This window comes from Trichechus manatus, unplaced genomic scaffold, assembly GCF_000243295.1.
Source record: "Trichechus manatus latirostris isolate Lorelei unplaced genomic scaffold, TriManLat1.0 scaffold00054, whole genome shotgun sequence".
Lineage (NCBI taxonomy): Eukaryota > Metazoa > Chordata > Mammalia > Sirenia > Trichechidae > Trichechus > Trichechus manatus.
Window position 1 is genome coordinate 15,050,649 of NW_004443990.1, and position 18,860 is coordinate 15,069,508.

General features: G+C 41.3%; 1 protein-coding gene across 1 annotated transcript; it reads left to right on the plus strand.

Annotated features, from left to right (window-relative positions):
- The first annotated feature begins 3,190 nt into the window (after window positions 1–3,190).
- Window positions 3,191–17,344, plus strand: MRPL45 (mitochondrial ribosomal protein L45). The gene is made up of 8 exons (XM_004378003.3): window positions 3,191–3,412; window positions 4,304–4,481; window positions 4,913–5,030; window positions 7,000–7,098; window positions 13,811–13,859; window positions 14,749–14,898; window positions 15,820–15,993; window positions 16,162–17,344. The coding sequence occupies exons 1-8, from the start codon at window positions 3,278–3,280 to the stop codon at window positions 16,246–16,248; spliced, it is 990 nt and encodes a 329-aa protein (XP_004378060.2). The 5' UTR covers window positions 3,191–3,277; the 3' UTR covers window positions 16,249–17,344.
- Window positions 17,345–18,860: the final 1,516 nt, after the last annotated feature.

Genomic DNA, 18,860 nt, shown 5'->3' on the forward strand with positions numbered 1-18,860 from the left:
CTGGCACTGCTTCCCCAGGTTCTCAGCCCTAAGGTGTCAGGTTTATTTCTGTCTCCTTGCAGAGGTAATCCCTGGGAATGGAAGTGGGTTAGAAACAGATTACTTTGATCCAGGGGCTTTGCTTTTGCTTTCCTAAATGTGGTTTGAGGAAAGAAGGAATCGAAAATAGCCTGAAATTCCCTTTTAGGATTATCGCTTGATTTAGCCAGCTGGTGCAAAAAGTGGAGCAAGAAGAGGCAAGGGATTTGTTCTAGACCTACCTTGAACAGTGGGATGCATAGGCTTCTTTTCTGGCTGAGCCAGGATAAGCGATATCTCTTCCTGAACATATGTTTAGAAAAAGGAGTCTGGGGCAGGCCAGGAAGGACAAAGGAAAAGGCTCTGTCCCCAGCAGCAGGGGTAAGTGGAAGGACAGATGAGAAAGAGGTGCAGCGGAGGAATAACGGATCACTTTTCGGCTTGGAAATAACTTGCATTTCAGTGGTCTTAGCTTCAGCAGGTGAGAACTCCTCGCTACGAGGAGAAAGCTAACACACAGGGCTTCCTGAAGATTTCCAATTCAAGTCCAGATTAGGATCTCTCTTGCTTTAGGGACACTGCACCTCCACTAGATTCTGGGGGCAAGGATGTTACCTGTGTCCAGCACAAAGAGCAGTCATACTTGCTAAATTCTGCTAGGCTTATGCATTCCTTCCAGGGCTATCATGGGGCTTGGAGGCAGTGGCCATAACTAACCAGAGTGGGAACATGTATTAACTCACTTAGTTAATAAGAACTCCATGAGTTGTGTACTTAATTACCCCCCTTTCTATAGGTGAGGAAAAGAGGTGGCGCTAAGACGTGAACTCAGGCACTATAGAACTCTTCTATGTGGGAGCCATAGATAGTTGACTCTTGGAGTGATGAAGCTCTGCTAACACTGTTAGCTAAAGATCAGTTGAGAATGTTTCTTAGAAAGTCAGGATTCTTGGTTTCTTCTATGTTACCTTATCTCGGAAACACTTCTTTTGCCCTCCGTGCTCTCACTTCCAGGAAGAGAGGTACAAACCATATAGACACATGACAAGCCTATTATACTTAATTCCAAATATTATATTGTTTAGAATCAGATTCTTAAAATTCTCCAGAAGAATTCGCCTTACTCAAATCAACTGTGCTTCTCCTAGAGTGCAGGTTACTAGGCAGAATTTCAAAGTTCCCATCTTTGATGTCATCTGCCACTGGGAGGAAAAAAAAATGCAAGTAATGTCCCCACTACCCACAGGGAGTTCCATCCTCTTTGGGTTCCGTTTAGATCCAAGAATCCTTTTGTTTTCGAAGAAACAGAAAATCAACCTTGCCCTCCGCCTCATCATAATTCTGTCTGGATGCTACTCATCCATTCATTGAATAAATAAATATTTGAGTGTCTACTATGTGCAAGACTCTTCTTTGCAAGGCTGAGCACATAACCACCTTATTTCTTCCTCCAATTGCACAAGGTCCCTCCTTGTGTTCACATCACCAGGGCAACATCTCTTCATCTTGCTTTTTCTGAAATGTAAATTACCAGGGTTACAGGATTAAGAAATATCTTTCAGTGTTGCTTCCCCAGCAGACAGCTTCCAGTTTTCTACACAGCTAATGAGGAAGGAGGATAATATGGATTTTCCAAAAGAGTAGCAATTTTTTTAAAAAGCCCACTTATAATTCATCTCACAATGAATTAAATAGTATTGACTCCACTTATGATTTTATCTCCTTCCTTTGATGGTCCCTAGCACTTACCTGGATGTTTTGTAGCAATTCTACTCCAACCTGTAAGCTCTTGTATGTATGGCCCATAGCTCCTAACTCATTGCAAAATACTGAAGGTAAGTGCTCAATAAACAGTAATTGTCAGAATAAAATAATAACTGATGGGTTGGAAAGTACTTGCCATTCACCAATACTAGATTACAATACTAGATTTTCCAGGATGATCCCGACACCATGAATTCTTTAACTGAATGTGAGGCAGTACAGCATAGTAGTTAAGTACCTGGATTCCAGCATTAGACTGCTTGGAGTTGAATCCTAGTTCTGCTTCTTATTAGCGTTGTGACCTTAAATCAATTATGTACTTAATTTCTCTGTGGCCCAACCACGTATGTATAATGAGAATATTGTTCTTGTTTGTGGTAAGGATTAACTGAGCTAATATATGTAAAATGCTTAGGAAATTGCCTGTCACAAGGCAAACAAACCGTTGCCATCCAGTGGATTCCGATTAAGCTATTAGTGTTGTTGTCAGTTGTTGTGCAGTCAGTTCGGACTCATAGTGACCCCATGTGTGCAGAACTGCTCCATAGGGTTTTCAAGGCTGTGACCTTTCAGAAGCAGAACACCAGGCCTTACTTCTGAGGCACCTCTGCGTGGGTTTGAACCTTTGGTTAGTAGTATAGTGCTTAACCATTTGCACACCAGTGACTCCAACCTATTAGTAAATGAATTAATATTAAGTCTGTGCAGCTTTTCTGAAATGACAAATCAAAAATGTTTTTGTCAGTCCATGTGTCTTTTGCTTCTGTAAACATGTTGTGCGCTGTCTAGCCGATTCTGACTCGTAGCTACTCTATAGGACGGGGTAGAATTTCTCCATAGGATTTCCTAGGCTTGTAATTTTTACTGGAGCAGATAGATCGTGGAACAGCTATTGAGTTTGAACCGCCGACTTTTCGGTTCACAGGTGAGCGCTTTAACTACTGTGCCAACGGCGCCTTCTCAGTAGACATACTTCTCACTGATTCCTTTAATTTGACAGTAAGATAATTTTCTTCACATGGTACAGATGGAAAACTAGTGCTCAGGTTTGAGGTTACATATATTGAGGTCAGATACAGACCCAGAAACTACCCATTCTCTTCCTTTCTGGGATCGAGTACCTTCAACCTACTCTAGGGGAGTGAAGAAAAGCACTTGTCTCAGAGCTCTCTGACTTTAGAAGAGAAACAACCCTTCATTCCTTACCGAATGGAAATAAGGTGTAGACAAACCCAAGCATAAACGACTACACAAACCCTTGCGCCCAGAGAGCCCTCTGCGCAGGCGCAACTCGCGCTCTAGCCCTTTCGGGCAAAGTTCCTGGCGCGTGACAGCCGTGCGTTCCACCCTACCCCGCCAACACCTTACCACGCACGCGCGGCGCGTCCTCCACGCCCCCCGCCCCCCTCCGCGCGCACGTGTGCGCCCGCGTTACGCACACTCAGTCGGAGAGCGCGCGCCCTGGAAAATTCCACACCGGAGCTAGCTCCACCCTATGAGCCTTCTCTTTGGTCCCACGCTCTTCACGCACAGCCCTCATCCCGGCAGCCTTTGCGTGAACAAAATGGCCGCCCCCATGCAGCGGGGTTTGTCTTGCTTATCCAGGGCTTTGGGCTCTTGGTCACGACAGGTGGGTAGGAATTGGGCAGATGAAAGCCAACAGCCTGGAGGAGGAGGACAGAGTAGAGGGGAATTGTCCTTGGTGAACTTGAAGGATACCGGTCAGACCTAGGTTGGGGAAGTTTGAAATACACAGGTACTTTTACTGAGGTCAGAAACAACAGTGGGGAGAGCCTGGGCGGGGCCGTGAGGGCAAGTTCGCGGGACTGTGTTTTTCCAGTTTGTTTGGTGTCGGTCTGTTTGGCCGGGAGGTGTTAAAGGCTTGGAAGGTGGGCTCGCATACCTTGGTATTTTGTGAATGCTGTCCATAATTGAACAGTAGGTTGGAAGGAGAGAGTCCTGTATCGTCACTGTCCCTGTCTGAACAAACCTCATGGTCAGAGAGAAAAGGTCTCACGGTCTTTAAAGAGCTTATTGGTCATTTGGGAATTAGAACGACAGAATAAAGTCTACAGTGAGGCTCCCGATACAATGAGCAGAATGTAGTCGGCGTGAATGTGGAGGAGGACTTTGCTTGTGCTTTAATAATAGCATTCTTCTCCTTTCAGTATTTAATGTTTAAGTTCCCCTCTAGACTGAAAGTTGTTTTGAAACCAGAAACTTAATTTAACGAACTTTGCATCCACAGGGGTTAGCATAGGTCTGTACTATAGAAAAGTGCATAGAAGACCTTTAGTAACTGCTGAGTGATGTTAGTATAAAGGTTGCTTACTGGCTGCTAGTCAGAGGCACACATACATGTTCAGGTAGTACTAGTAGTGTATTTTTCTCGTGGTGCGTGGCTTTATAATTGTTCCTAAGTCATTCTTTGGATGTGCTCTTTCTATAGGGCTTTGCTTAGAGTTTGCTCAATATAGTAGATTTTTTTCCAGATTATCTTAACCTTTCCCTTGCCTTCCAGCCAGCCCTGGTGGCTCAGTCCATAGCTGTAGTTCCAGTGAGAACTAAAAAACGTTTCACATCTCCTACTTATGAACCTAAGTACAAATCAGAAAAGGAGTTTATAGAACACGCTCGGAAAGCAGGATTGGTCATTCCTCCAGAACATTTGGAGCGTGCCATACATCTGGCCTGTACAGGTGAGGCGTGGTATTTCTGGGGTCCTGATTCAGTCCCCTTCTGTCAGAGATCTTCTGGAAAGTGGAATGATTTAGACTATGATTAACAGCATTTAATTAACCATGAAATCAGTTTAACCTCAATTATGATTGACTTTATGTACACTGTATTTTATGAGGTCATCTTTGATCTTGTTTTCACACTGTTCCTAGAAAGCAAGGATGAAGTCTACCCATTTTGTGGAAGTAGAAACTGAGGCTCTGACAGATGACTTAAATTATTTTATTCCTTTTTTTTTTTTTTTAATTGTAACATGTTTCGCTCTACATGCAAGTCTGTTTCCTTAGTCTCCTTTATATCCAGGATCCTTCTCCATTTTCTGTGACCTCAACATGACTTTTTCTCAGTCTTTCCTCACTTTCTTTTTCTTTTTCTCCTTCTGTTATTACAGCTGGTATATTTGATGCCTATGTTCCTCCTGAGGGTGATGCTCGCATGTCATCTCTTTCAAGGGAAGGACTGAAACAGAGAACTGAACGATTGAAGAAGAACGTGGCATCACAGTTGTCGTAGGTATCTGAGACAGCTGCGAATGAATATTAGAATAAAAATTTCTTGTTGCTACTTTATCCCAGAGAGATCTTCTTGAGTTGATTGGGTTGGTATAACTCTCTTGATAATTTGACAGTATTTTCTTTCTCTATAATAGAGTCTATATTTAATGCAAAACATTATGGGCATTCTTATTCTTTGCATCTCAGTCTTTGCCGATAATTTTTGTCACATCAGCTAGAGAGTTGACTTTGGAATTTGTAGGACCCTTGTTTGGTCACATATATAAAAATTTTAAATAATAATGAAAGAGAACATACTTACTGAGAAGTACCTTAGAGAGTAAACTTCAGAGAGTAGGAAAAGCCAAAAGAGTCAAGAAGACAGATCTGTTCAGGGGCATAAACCTGAACCTTCTTTTTAGTCGTCTCTTTTAGATGAAAGGAGAAAAACTTAGTATTTATTACTTTAGTTCTGACTATATCTAAAACATTAATTCTTCAGGATTGTCAGTAGCCTTATGTGCATAAGTAATACTGAGTCAATGTTAATTCTACATGTGGCCATAATTTATTTCTCTAAACACAGATCTCATTTTATTGCCTTCTCTGCTTAAAACTCTGTGGCTACCTATGACCTGAAGAATAAAATGTTTATTTCTTCAGTGGCATTTAAGGCTTCTCATAATATGGCCCTTGTCTTGCCCTCCACCATCTTCTGCCCCTTTATTTCCTTTTTCTCATGATAAACTTCAGCGTTTCTAAGCTAATTCCAATTCCTTGACTATTCTGTGCCTTTGCACGTCCTTTCCTTTGCCTGAAAATGTTTTTTCTCCCCTTCTTTACCAGGTAATTCCAATTTACTCCTCAAAACTTAACTCAGTCATCATGTCTGCTTTTAAGCCATTTCTTATTCTTGTTGGTGCTGTCTCTAATTGTGACCGTATTCTTATACTTAGTATTTCTAATAACTCTATGCTGCAGTGATTTTGCTTCACTTATTTCTCTCCTCCTGCACTTTGAGCTGTTTGATGGTACTGTCCACAATGGTTTTATCATGAAGTTATCACTTAGGGGAGAAAAACACAAATAATTACAGGAACAATGAAGTACAAGTGCTATAGGATCATGTGACAGGGAAGCATAGCTTGGTCTGGGAGGTCAGGAAATGTTTCCCTGAGGTAGTGACATTGAAAGCTGAGACCTAAAGGATTGTTTGAAGTTGGCTGGGTGGCGGGAGTAGTGAGGAATAGTATTCTTGAGAGATAGAACAGTATAAGCAGAGGTTCTGAGGTGGAATAAGCTTGGCAAATTGAAGGATTGGAGAAAAGCCAGTATGGGTAGAGAAGTGAGTAGAAGAGTGGAATCAAAATGAGGCTGCAGAGAGGGGCAAATAGGTAGGGTCATGCCAAGGAATTTAAACTTTATCCAGAAGGCAATGGAAAGCCACAGTGTAAATGAAAGAATTGACCTGATGACATCTGATTTTTCAGAAACCTAACTCTGGTTATAGTGTGGAGACTGGAGTGGATAGGAGGCAAGGATGGCTGTGGTAGATGAGATCTTGAAAGTCTAAAAAAAAACTTTTGCTCCTCATTTGACTTATAATTTTCCCAGATGTAGAATTCTGGGTTGGAAATACTTTTTTCTTCAACTAAAAGCCTCTGCCTTACTCCCTTGTTTTTCTAGCTTCCAGTGTTGCTGTTTAGAAACCCAGTGTCACTCTGACCGTATTGTTTCTTTGTATGAAACCAGTTTTTTCTTTCTTAATGCTTATAGGATGTTTTCTTTGATTTTAGAATTCTGAAATTTCACTCTCAGGGGCTTTGTTCTTTCTTTAAAATGATTGATTTAAGATAAGACAGAGGGTCGGATTTACAGGACTTGACACATTTAAAAAGCAATTATTGAATAATTGGACAGAAGTTAGTGAAATTTATGCAAGCTGAGAAGTCTTTAGAAATGATTATCATGCTTAATTTTACAGAATCCGGAAGATAAAAGAATACGATGCAAATTTTAAAACAAAAGAATTCCCTGATAAAGCTAAGGATATCTTCATTGAAGCTCACCTTTGTCTAAACAGGTAAGTGGACTCCCTATCTTGTACCCATCCTGTACTCAGCAACTGTTATTTCAGGTCTTGCACAAATTATTTTTTTTCAGGTAAGAGTTCTAGAGCGAGAGAACTTTCTGTGAGGGAAATAATTAGTGACTGAAGCTGTCCTTAGCTCCTCTCCCAGCTTCTGGAAGCTTTTACCATTTAATCTGTTCCAGCTGCACCAGCAACTATTGGGACTATGTGCTGGAATGGCTGCTATTTTCACAGCAACGGATCCCTTAATTCACCCAATCTTCTTTGTGTATTTATGTATATACGTTTTACTTTCCTTGGTTATTTTGAATAAGTTTCTTTTAAAAATTTCCAATTTTTTCTTGATTCAATCAGGGGAAGAAAAATCAGAGCTGCTAGGGAGATGAGAAATTTGCCAGGAGTGATCTTAAGTCCTTAGACTGTTCCTGACATTCTTTAAATTGTAGCTAGGCTTCCGGTAGGACCCAAAAGTTATACTCTAAAATCCGTTAATGATTTCTTTTTATTTTTGTATTGTTTCTTTTAAAAAACATTTAAATCATGAAATATTTCACACATGGTAGAAAAGTACCACCATGTTAATATATGTTTACATTTTTGCAATATTTGCTTCAACATCCTATATTTGGGGGGAAGGAGGAATAAAACATCATAGGTATAGCTAAAGCCTCATGTCCCCATTCTTCTCCCTTCCCAGAGATAACCACTATCCTAAGTATCATTCTCATGCGTATTTTTATACTTTATGTGTGTGTATCTAAACAATATATAGTATTGTTTTATGTATTTTAAATTTTTACATGAATGATGTCATTACACATATCCTTAAGAAACCTGCTTTTTTTATTTATTGTTCAACATGGTTTTTTGTATATTTGATTTTTTTATCACATTATTTTGTGCATTCTATTAATCATTATTTTTGTTTGCTGTTTTTTTTCTCTTTTTGTTTATCAGATTGATATAATTTCCTTCTTCCCTTTTTTATTTCCTCTACTTGTTTGGAAGTAATACATTCCACTTTTTTTTTTTTAATAGTTGTCAGTAAATCGTTTAACAATGCATTTTTTAAAATTGTGCTTCAGATGAAGGTTTACAGAGCAAATTAGTTTCTTATTAAACAGTACACATATTGTTTTGTAACATTGGTTACCAACCCCATGACGTGTCAACACTCTTCCCTTCTCAGCCTTGGGTTCCCCATTTCCATTCATCCAGCTTTCCTGTCCCCTCCTGCCTTCACATCCTTGCCCCTGGGCTGGTGTGCCCATTTAGTCTCATATACATGGTTGAGCTATGTGTATTATTGTTTGTTTCATGGGCCTGTCTAATCTTCGGCTGAAGGGTGAACCTTCAGGAGTGACTTCAGTACTGAGTTAAAGGGGTGTCTGAGAGCCATACTCTCAGGCTTTCTCCAGTCTCTGTCAGGCCAGTAAGTCTGGTCTTTTTCTGTGAGTTAGAATTTTGTTCTACATTTTTCTCCAGCTCTGTCAGGGACCCTCTCTTGCAATCCCTGTTAGAGCAGTCAGTGGTTGTAGCTGGGCCTCATCTTCTTGAGCTGGACTCAGTCTGGTGGAGGCTGTGGTAGTTGTGGTCCATTAGTCCTTTAGACTAATCTTTCCCTTGTGTCTTTGGTTTTTTTCTTTCTCCCTTGCTCCAGAAGGGGTGGGACCAGTGGAGTATCTTAGATGGCCGCTCACAAGCTTTTAAGGCCCTAGACGTTACTCACCAAAGTAGGATGTAGAACATTTTCTTTATAACTGTGTTTTGCCAGTTGAGCTAGATGTCCCCCGAAACCATGGTCCCCAGCCCTCACCTCAGTGATTTGATCTCTCAGCGAGTTAGGATGTGTCTGTGAAGCATCTATGACTTTAACTTGGTCAAGTTGTACTTACTTCCCCAATATTGTGTACTGTCTTACCCTTCACCGAAGTTTCCACGTCCCTATTGTCTAGTTAGTGTTTTTCCCTCCCTACTCCTCCCCTCCCTCATAACTATCAAAGATTGTTTCTTTCTGTGTATAAACCTTTTCATGAATTTTTATAGTAGTGGTCTCATAAGTATTTGTCCTTTTGTAATTGGCTTATTTCGCTCAGCATAACACCCTCCAGATTCATCCGTATTGTGAGACGTTTTGCAGATTCATCGTTGCATGGTATTCGATTGTGTGTATGTACCATAGTTTGTTTATCCATTCATCTGATAATGGACACTTAGGTTGTTTCCATCTTTTTGCTATTGTGAATAATGCTGCAGTGAACGTGTGTGCATATGTCTATTTGTGTGACAGCTCTTATTCCTAGGAGTGGGATTATTGGATCGTATGGTATTTCTATTTCTAGTTTTTTAAGGAAATACCATATCGTTTTCCAAAATGGCTGCACCATTTTGCATTCCCACCAGCAGTGCTTAACATGCATTCTTTTTTTTTTTTGTTTATTATTGTAGTTCAAGTGAAAGTTTACATTTCAAGTTAGTCTCTTATACAAAAATTTATACATACATTGTTATGTGACCCTAATTGTTCTCCCTATACTGTGATAGCACACTCCTCCTTTCCACCCCTGATTTCCCATGTCCATTCAGCCAGCTCCTAACCCTCTCTGCCTTCCTAACCCTCTCTGCCTTCTCATCTCACCTCCGGACAGAAGCTACCCGTTTAGTCTCATGTATCTACTCGAGGTAAGAAGCACACTCTTCACGAGTATCATTTTATGTCCCACAGTCCAGTCCAATCTTTGTCTGAAGAGTTGGCCTCAGAAATTGTTTTAGTTCTGGGCTGAGAGAGTGTCCGACAGCCATGCTTTCTGGGATTCCTCCAGTCTCAGTCAGACCATTAAGTCTGGTCTTCTTACTAGAATTTGAGTTCTGTACACCACCTTTCTCCTGCTCCATCAGGGACTCTCTGTTGTATTCCCTGTCAGGGCGGTCATTGCTGGTAGCTGGGCATCATCTAGTTTTTCTGGTCTCAGGCTGATGAAGTCTCTGGTTTATGTGGCCATTTCTGTCTCTTAGGCTAATATTTTCCTTGTGTCTTTGGTGTTCTTCATTCGCCTTTACTCCAGGTGGTTGAGACCAATTGATGTATCTTAGATGGCCGCTTGCAAGGTTTTGAGACCCCAGACACCACTCACCAACGTAGGATGCAGAACATTTTCTTAATAAACTTTGTTATGCCAGTTGACCTAGATATCCCCTGAAAGCATGGTCCCCAGCCCCCGGAACCTGCTACTCTGTCTCTTGAAGTGTTTGATTGTATTCAGGAAACTTCTTAGCTTTGGTTTATTCCAGTTGTGCTGACTTCCCCTGTAGTGTGTACTGTCCTTCTCTTCACCTAAGATAATTCTTGTCTACTATCTAGTTAGTAAATAACCCTTACCCTCCCTCCCCACCCTCGCAACCATCAAAGAATGTTTTCTTCTGTGTTTAAAGCTTTCCTTGAGTTCTTATAATAGAGGTCTTATATAATATTTGTCCTTCTGTGACTGACTAAATTCACTCAGCATAATGCCCTCCAGATTCCTCCATGTTATGTTTCACAGCTTCGTCGTTGTTCTTTATTGTTGCATAGTATTCCATTGTGTGAGTATATCATAATTTGTTTATTCATTCGTCCATTGATGGGCACCTAGGTTGTTTCCATCTTTTTGCTATTGTGAACAGTGCTGCAGTGAACGTGGGTGTGCATATATCTATTCGTGTGACAGCTCTTATTTCTCTCGGATATATTCCAAGGAGTGGGATTGCTGGATCATAAGGTACTTCCGTTTCTAGTTCTTTAAGGAAGTGCCAAATCGATTTCCAAAGTGGTTGTACCATTTTACATTCCCACTGACAGTGTATAAGTGTTCCAGTCTCTCCATAACCTCTCCATTATTTATTATTTTGTGTTTTTTGGATTAATGCTAGCCTTGTTGGGGTGAGATGGTATCTCATTGTAGTTTTGGTTTGCATTTCTCTAATGGCTAATGATCGTGAGCGTTTCTTCATGTGTCTGTTAGCCACCTGAATATCTTCTTTGGTGAAGTGCCGGTTCATATCCTTTGCCTATTTTTTAATTGGTTTATTTGTCTTTTTGTTGTTGAGGTTTTGCAGTATCTTGTAGATTTTAGAAATTAGATGCTTGTCGAATTTGTCGTAGGCGAAATTTTTTTCCCAGTCTGTAGGTTGTCTTTTGACTCTTTTGGTGAAGTCTTTTGATGAGCATAAGTGTTTGATTTTTAGGAGCTCTCAGTTATCTAGTCTCTCTTCTTAGTGTGCATTTTTGACTTAGCATTACAAGAATCTTAGAATGCTTTTATTCCAGCCATTATCTCATCTAACTTGTTTTTTAAGAAAAACTAGTCTGTCTCTTTAAGATTTTTGACAGTTGCCGCTGCCTAGGAAGCAGCTTTGATCTGCCAGACAGATCAAAACACAGACCCCAGTTTTTGAAGAACAGGGTTCTTATTGCCCATCCTGGCACCAAAAAGCTGCACCAGGAACATGAGTCACTGTCCCCACGGCTGCCGTAGGGCTAGGGTTTAGAGAGTGGTAGTTGCTACGTGACATGCTGAAATTCTCCAAAACTTCCCAGCTTCTTTCTTCAGCAGGGACTCCCCTGGATGCTGCAAATGTTCAGCTCAGAGTTCTGAAATAGTTGATTTCAAATAGTTCTTGCAGGCTCAGTAATAGTTTCAGTGGAAGGACTGATTCATGCAGCTTCCTCTTCTGCCATCTTCTATGACATCACTCCCCACTTATGTTTTCTTTTTTTTTATCTCTCTGTGCTGTAGTTTAGGCAGTTTCTTTATATCTGTCTTCAAGTTTACTGATTCTCTCATCAGCTGTGTCTAATTTTGCCTAGTCAGTGAGTTTTTTATATTTTTTATTTCATTGTTGTATTTTGTCCTTTTCCGTAACTTTTTTCTTTTCTACAATTCTTTGCTTTTTTTTTCTTTTTATAAAATTCTTTCTTTTATCTCCTTAAACTTACCCAATTTATAGATTCTTTTGAGCTGCTCTGTTATCTCAAATTCTTGAGACACTAATTGTTTTATCTGAGGGAATTCTGAGCAACCGGAGTTATGAATATATTTCCATAGAGGCTTTGTGTTTGCTTCTGCCATGCACCCCAGGGTTGTTATTGGCCAGGTATCAGTTTTTATGTTAATTTCTTAGCTTAGGAATTTCTATACCTCATAGGTAACAAATTCTATGTCCAAATCTGAGTATATATTGTGGGCTTGGGGTCTTAATTTTTCACAGCTTTTTGTTATCATTGGTTTGTTTTGTTTTTTCACTCAGAGTCCTGGACAGAGATAGACTTTGTCTCTAGGTTGGCTATTTTTCTAGTCTCCCTTTCTTGCAGCCGCAACCTGTTGAGGGTCATGCCAACTCCCTGCTCTTCAAGAATCCAATGTTTCAGGGAAAAGTCAAGCTCTAGTGCCATTAGATCCTATTTCTGGATCCATTAATTATCCCTCAGGCTATCGTAGTATCAGCTTGCATGCTTTCCATTTGGGCTTTTAGCTCCCTCTTCCTTTATGGCATCTGGGGATTTACCTTTCTTGTGAACTAGGCTAGAGTATTTAAGAGTCTGTGTGTGTGTGTATGTGTATGTGTCGTTACATTTGATCCAACATTTCTAGATGTTTATCGTGGGAATAGTTTCAACATTAGCTCAGTCCATTATGTTGCCAGAACTTATGTCTTCTTTTATTTCTCAGTGTAAGTTCTACTGCAAAATAGTAAGCAAACTCATAGAAAAAATAATTTATTTCTACTGAAGATTTCTGAGCCAGGATAGTGAGGAGGAAGAGTTCATTCAGAGGTTGCAGCTATGGTCATGGTAGCTGTCACTACAACTCAGTCTGTTCTAGCTTAGAGGTACAGTGGGGCAAATGACTTGGACTCTTTCCTTTTAGGGATAGAGGTGAAAATTAAGCAGATAGACATGTTAGAACTAATATCTTCCCCACTCAGAATTAGAGATGAGATTTTTCAAAGGGGACAAAGAGTTAAACTCTCCAGAATATATTAAACTATGGCGGAAAATCATATGTGTATTGGAAAGAAGCTAGTCTGTGGTCTTAGGTTTATTTAAGATCCCTCAGTTAGGGAACCCTCCTAAAATCTTGTATCTGCAGGAGCTGGGGCTTGCTGTTTGTTTTCTAACTATGATGGCATACAGTCAGTATAACTTGGCCACTCTAGCAGCAGCAAAGGTGGAAGGAAAGGACCAGAAAAGACAGATTATCTTTTGGCTAGGTTCAAAGATGTTAGTGTAAGATCATCTTACTAAGATGAGGTACGTTAGTACCAAGCTAGTTGGTACTGATGTGTCAGAGGTAAGAGGAAATAAGATGAGCCCTTGGTTATTATTTGTGTTGGACTTTATTGCCCATACCAGCTTAGAGCAGAAATCATTTCCCATGTCCCAGTGAGGGTCTCTTGCCCATCTTAAGGACCTATGGTAATGACAGAAATTTCTTTTTGTTCCTCAAATTCACACATAACTTTACTCTGCTATTAGATCTCAAGGTTTTCTGATAAATCATGTTATTCATCTCTATGTCCCTAGAACTTAGCACATTACTTGGCTTGTAATGTACAGAAAATGTTTGTAAAATTGAACTGTTTTCTGTTCTCAGGGCCATTTTCAAATTCTATATATGGTATCATAAAAGCAGGAGTCAATGATATATATCTCTTTCTTTTTTAGTTCAGACCATGATCGGCTTCATACCTTGGTTACCGAACACTGTTTTCCGGTAGGTTCTCATCCTCCTTAGAACTGTGGGGACGCCTGAGTGGGCAGATTCTAGACATCACCTTTGGTTTTCTTAGGAAGGATCAGTTTTGGAAGTGCAGGAAGTTTAAGGCCCAAGTTTAAGTTCCATTATTTAGTGATAGTGACTTGCCACAAACTCTGGTAAGGGCCTTGGCAAATGAGGAAAGAGGAAGTCCATCAGCAAGCAGTACTGAAACCACAGAGTGCAGATACTGAGGTCAGGAAGTGGGCTATGTTAGGCCAGACCTCCACATGCCTACAGTGTAATGAAGTATTTAACAAGAATTCATGAGGCTTATATTGTGTGCTAACTGTGGAGCTAGGCACTCTTGGGAGAGAACTAAGAATGAAGACACTTTGGTTTAGTTAGAGGTTTCAGAATAAGAACTTCAGTTTCTATTAATTCAGCCTAATCATGCTAGAGACAAGTACAGCTAATGTAGCCTTAACAGTTTAGCTTTTTTTCCCTGTGAAATTTCCACTTTCCACTACTGAAAGGTAAGGAAAAAAAAAAAGAAACATATATGTGGTCAACAGAAATACATGCAGTAATTAGCAGATTATGAAAGTATACGGAAGGGATAATGGTGAATTGGGTATACTGGCAGTATGGAGGGTGGTTTTCATTAATTTGGAGAAGGATCTTCAAGAGTTATGATTTAGATGAAAAGAGAGTTGTCATGAGGTATATTCCAGATGAACAGTAGCTTAATCAAAACCTTGGAAGGTGAGGGAAATGCTAGAAGGCATTTCGGGGGACATGTTGGGTGTTGGCTGTAGTATTACAGGAAGCGAGAGCAGATGTGATAGGACCAGCTTCCCTAAAAGGAGGGAAAACACCAGTTAAACTTATTCTCCTCTGCCCTTAGGACATGGTCTGGGACATCAAATATAAGACCGTCCGCTGGAGTTTCGTGGAATCTTTAGAGCCACCCCAGGTGGTTCAGGTTCGCTATTCAAGCCTGGTGAACCAGGGCAACATGTATGGCCAGGTCACCGTACGCATGCACACCCGGCAGGTAGAGTCACCAACCCCGCTCTCCTCCCAGCTTTTCTTCACTCTCAGGGTGGGCACCTACTTCTGGAGTGCTGGGCACAGCTGCCCAGGACTCAAAGTTCTAAGGAAAGGTTCACCGTGGCTTTCTCTGCTCTGTCACTACCCGCTTCCCACCAGTAGATGTTAGCTCTCTAAGGCACATCGTGAGGCTGTTTGCCCCATCCTCCCTGGCCTTGACTCCCTCCTTCCCATTCCTCCACCCCCATCAGGCTTTAAGAGTAAAGAGTCAGTAGTTGATCAATTAGTCTACCTTCAGAATTCTGAGATAATTTTTTTCCCACCCATTAAAAAAAATTTTTTTTATTGTACTTTAGATGACGGTTTACAGAACAAATAGTTTCTCATTAAACAGTTAGTACACATATTGTTTTATGACATTGGTTAACAACCCCACCACATGTCAACACTCTTCCTTCTCAACCTTGGGTTCCCTATTACCAGTTTTCCTGTCCCCTCCTGCCTTCTAGTCCTCGTTCCTGGGCTGTTGTGCCCCATTAATCTCATTTTGTTTTATGGGGCTGTCTAATCTTTGGCTGAAGGGTGAACCTGGGGAGTGACTTCATTACTGAGCTAAAAGCATGTCCAGGGGCCATACTCTTGCGGTTTCTCCAGTCTCTGTCAGGCCAGTAAGTCTAGTCTTTTTTTGTGAGTTAGAATTTTGTTCTACATTTTTCCCCAGCTCTGTCAGGGACCCTCTCTTGTGATCCCTGTCAGAGCAGTCAGTAGTGGTAGCCGAGCATCATCTACTTGTTCTGGATTCAGTCTGGTGGAGGCCGTGGTAGTTGTGGTTACCCATTAAAAATTTTTGTTATAGTTGTTTCATATTTGTGTGGCAAAAATAAAATTCCAAGAACTAAGGCTGGATTTGCTTTCATCCTTGCAGATTCTGGCCATCTATGACCGGTTTGGTCGGTTGATGTATGGACAGGAAGATGTACCCAAGGATGTCCTAGAATATGTTGTGTTTGAAAAGCACCTGATGAACCCCTATGGGAGCTGGAGAATGCATGGCAAGATTGTCCCCCAGTGGGCACCCCCTAAGCAGCCTATCCTTAAGGTAAGGCATCTTGCATGGTTGAGGCAGTAGTTTTGGCTCCTAAGTCACGGGTTCCATCTAGTGGAGACAGGAAGTGATGCAGCACCAGGGAAGGGGAATCCTGGAGGAGTGGGTCCTGGATGAGTCATGGGCTTGGTTGGTAGATAACTCAGCTTCCTGCTCTTTCAGACGGTGATGATCCCTGGCCCCCAGCTGAAACCCTGGGAAGACTATGAAGAACCACAAGGGGAGGCCAATAAACCTCAGCTAGCCTGATGGCAGGAATGATCCCTGAGGTAAAGGATGGCTAATGAGGTGGCTGGAAGCTGTGAAGTCTGGAGTCTGGGAGCCATGAAGTCATCTGCATCAGCCATACAGTAGAAAGAACTACCTTTGTTCTCATCTGTCATTCTTGAGTCTTTTCAGCAGTGTCATCCTCAACAACCATGGCTCATGTCTGGGCCCAGGTGGGTGGCTGGTATGCACAGCCATGGACCTCTACTTCTTCCTTGTTTTAAATTGTATATCTAGCTTCTGAGTCTAGACGAAAAATGGTATATTTCAGAGAACGTCTGATACCAGTTTTTCCCACATCAGTGCATGTCAAGTGCAAACTGGGAGCGTTCTCTTTCTAATCAAAGGGCAGGGATCGTAGTCTGAAATAAAACACTATCAGGATGTTGAAAAAATTCTGATGGGTTCCGTACATTTGCCCTGATTCAGGTTGGAGGTAGACCAGCCTTCAAATAGCAGAAGCGGAAGACAGGCTTAGTTGTGAGTGATATGACTTCTGTGAAATCCAGACTTGGGGAAAATTATTAGTGCTTATATAATATTGTATCATTAAAGAGAGTCTTTCTCGTACACAGACTCTCTGAACCAGTGTTTGTATTTCATAGGAGAATGTAAGGGCAATGAAGTCATGTAACCCTTAGGCTTTGGATTGTGTTCTTAATTATCAGCTGTATCCTGGTGTGATCCCAGGAAGCCTGGGTAGAGGCAGGGGCCGTGGAGGGGTTGATACATTTGGGAAATCCATCTATGAGCTTTGGTTCCCTGATTTCTGGCACCTCCTGGAAATGGTGACTATTCTTCCCAGCATTGGGAAGGCAAAGGTACCAGAGTATGAACCTGTGTTGAATGAAGCAGCTAGCCCCTCTTTGTTTCTTTGCTCCAGCTGGGTTATCAGGAGGAGAATGTGGATTTCATAGGTTTGTGTATCCTGGGATCATTTGAGGTATGACAAGGAAAATCGCTGTACCAGGTACAGGCTGGCTGATAGTACTATTGCTTTTATCAACACATAGTGGGCTTCTCTTAATTTTTATACTTTCTGTTTTTTTAAAACTTAGCTTTTTTCTTTTTTTTTTTTTACCCCCAAAGGATTTTGTTATTTGGGGTAAGGATTAATCTATTTTGACCTTGTCTGGTGAATAGAGTCCAAAGAAACTGGAATCAGATCGAGACTAGTTTAATTCTTCAGTCTTTCTAAAGCTACCATCTTAGCTAAGGAGTAAGCAGGTTGGGCCTCACTGGGGAAAATTGGTATTTTTACAACAGCTGCTAAGTGCTGACTATGGAAACACTTAGGGAAGAAACAACACTGGTGGATTAATCCAAAACAGCCACTCTCGTCATGCTGCTTAGTCTCAACCCTTTTGGCTTAAAATGTACATGAGCTTGCAGCATTACTGTCCAAGTGAGGTTTGGTCACATCCTCTTTGCCTGAGCCCTGGATTAAAGCAAAATGAGAGGGGAAGTGCTTTGAGCAGGAGCTACAGCTGGGGAGCATGGCGGAGGGGGAGGTAATCCAGGGAAGGTGGGGAAGCAGAGAAACGAAAAAGCACACTTAACGGGAAAATGATAACATTGGTTTCTCTGAATATGTGAAAGCAGTGCTACAAATAAATTGTTTCACCCCCACTCCCCTGGATCTGTCTCAGGGTCTCTAGATAATCCTAAATCGCAGCTAAGCAACAGCTGCCACCAGGGAGCAAGAGGATAAATGCAATTTTCATTTCCCTTGGAACCGAATCCAACTGAGCAAATGGCCCCAGATGTGAAGGATTGGCTGGAAGGGCCAGGCAGAGACTATCATCTGCACTGTCAGCCCCACAGCAGCACTGGCAGAGAATTAGCCAGACTACCTCCAAGGCCTGAAGGCTGCAATGTTGTCACTTTGGACTTTGGAAGCAGCCATTGTTCTTTCTTTACCTGTCTGTCACTCCTGTTCAAAAACTTTGACAAAAGAAAATCACTACTATCAATAAACTAGAGCCAACTGTGTTGGTCAAGAAAAAGCATTCTTTATTTTATTCCCCATGTATGAATGTGGGTACAACTTTGCTGTTCCCAACTAAACCAGACCCAATAGGATTGTTTTGGGGAGGACAGTGAGCAGAGATTGATGCAGAAGCTGTGGGGTTAATTCACCAGAGCCCAGAGCATCAACAGACTTCATTACTGCTCTGAAACCCAAAGCAAGGGTAAATGGGAGGGCATCTGGACCCTGAAAGACAGTGGGTTTCTCTATTCCTTGTGCTGTTCCCTTTTGGAAATGGAGCCCTTTGCTACTTTTTCTATATAGTACTTTAACTGTCTAAAGTATTTGCATACTGACTTATTTTTTTTCCTATTGGGTACTGGGTCTCCTTGTTTTAACTTTTTCATTCATACGAATGACATCAGTATCTTTACAGTTAGAGGGCAGGACTTAGCCTGCCTGTTTCCAACGTCACTTCTCTCCTGCCAGTCCTGGGACTTCTTTGTACTAGAGTTTCCCTCTGTTTCCCTTGTTTCCCTCTGGTAGTATCTTCTAATTGCAGCACTCACCTAGCTAGCATTTCTTAGGCAAGGGTAGCCTGAACTGACTATTGAGAGAAGAGAGC

Bases quoted from the DNA above. Each gene is read 5' to 3' on its own strand.
- MRPL45 (XM_004378003.3), top strand. From the start codon at position 3,278: ATGAGCCTTCTCTTTGGTCCCACGCTCTTCACGCACAGCCCTCATCCC. The intron at 3,413-4,303 runs GTGGGTAGGAAT...CTTGCCTTCCAG, and splicing joins TGGGCTCTTGGTCACGACAG to CCAGCCCTGGTGGCTCAGTC. The intron at 4,482-4,912 runs GTGAGGCGTGGT...CTGTTATTACAG, and splicing joins CATACATCTGGCCTGTACAG to CTGGTATATTTGATGCCTAT.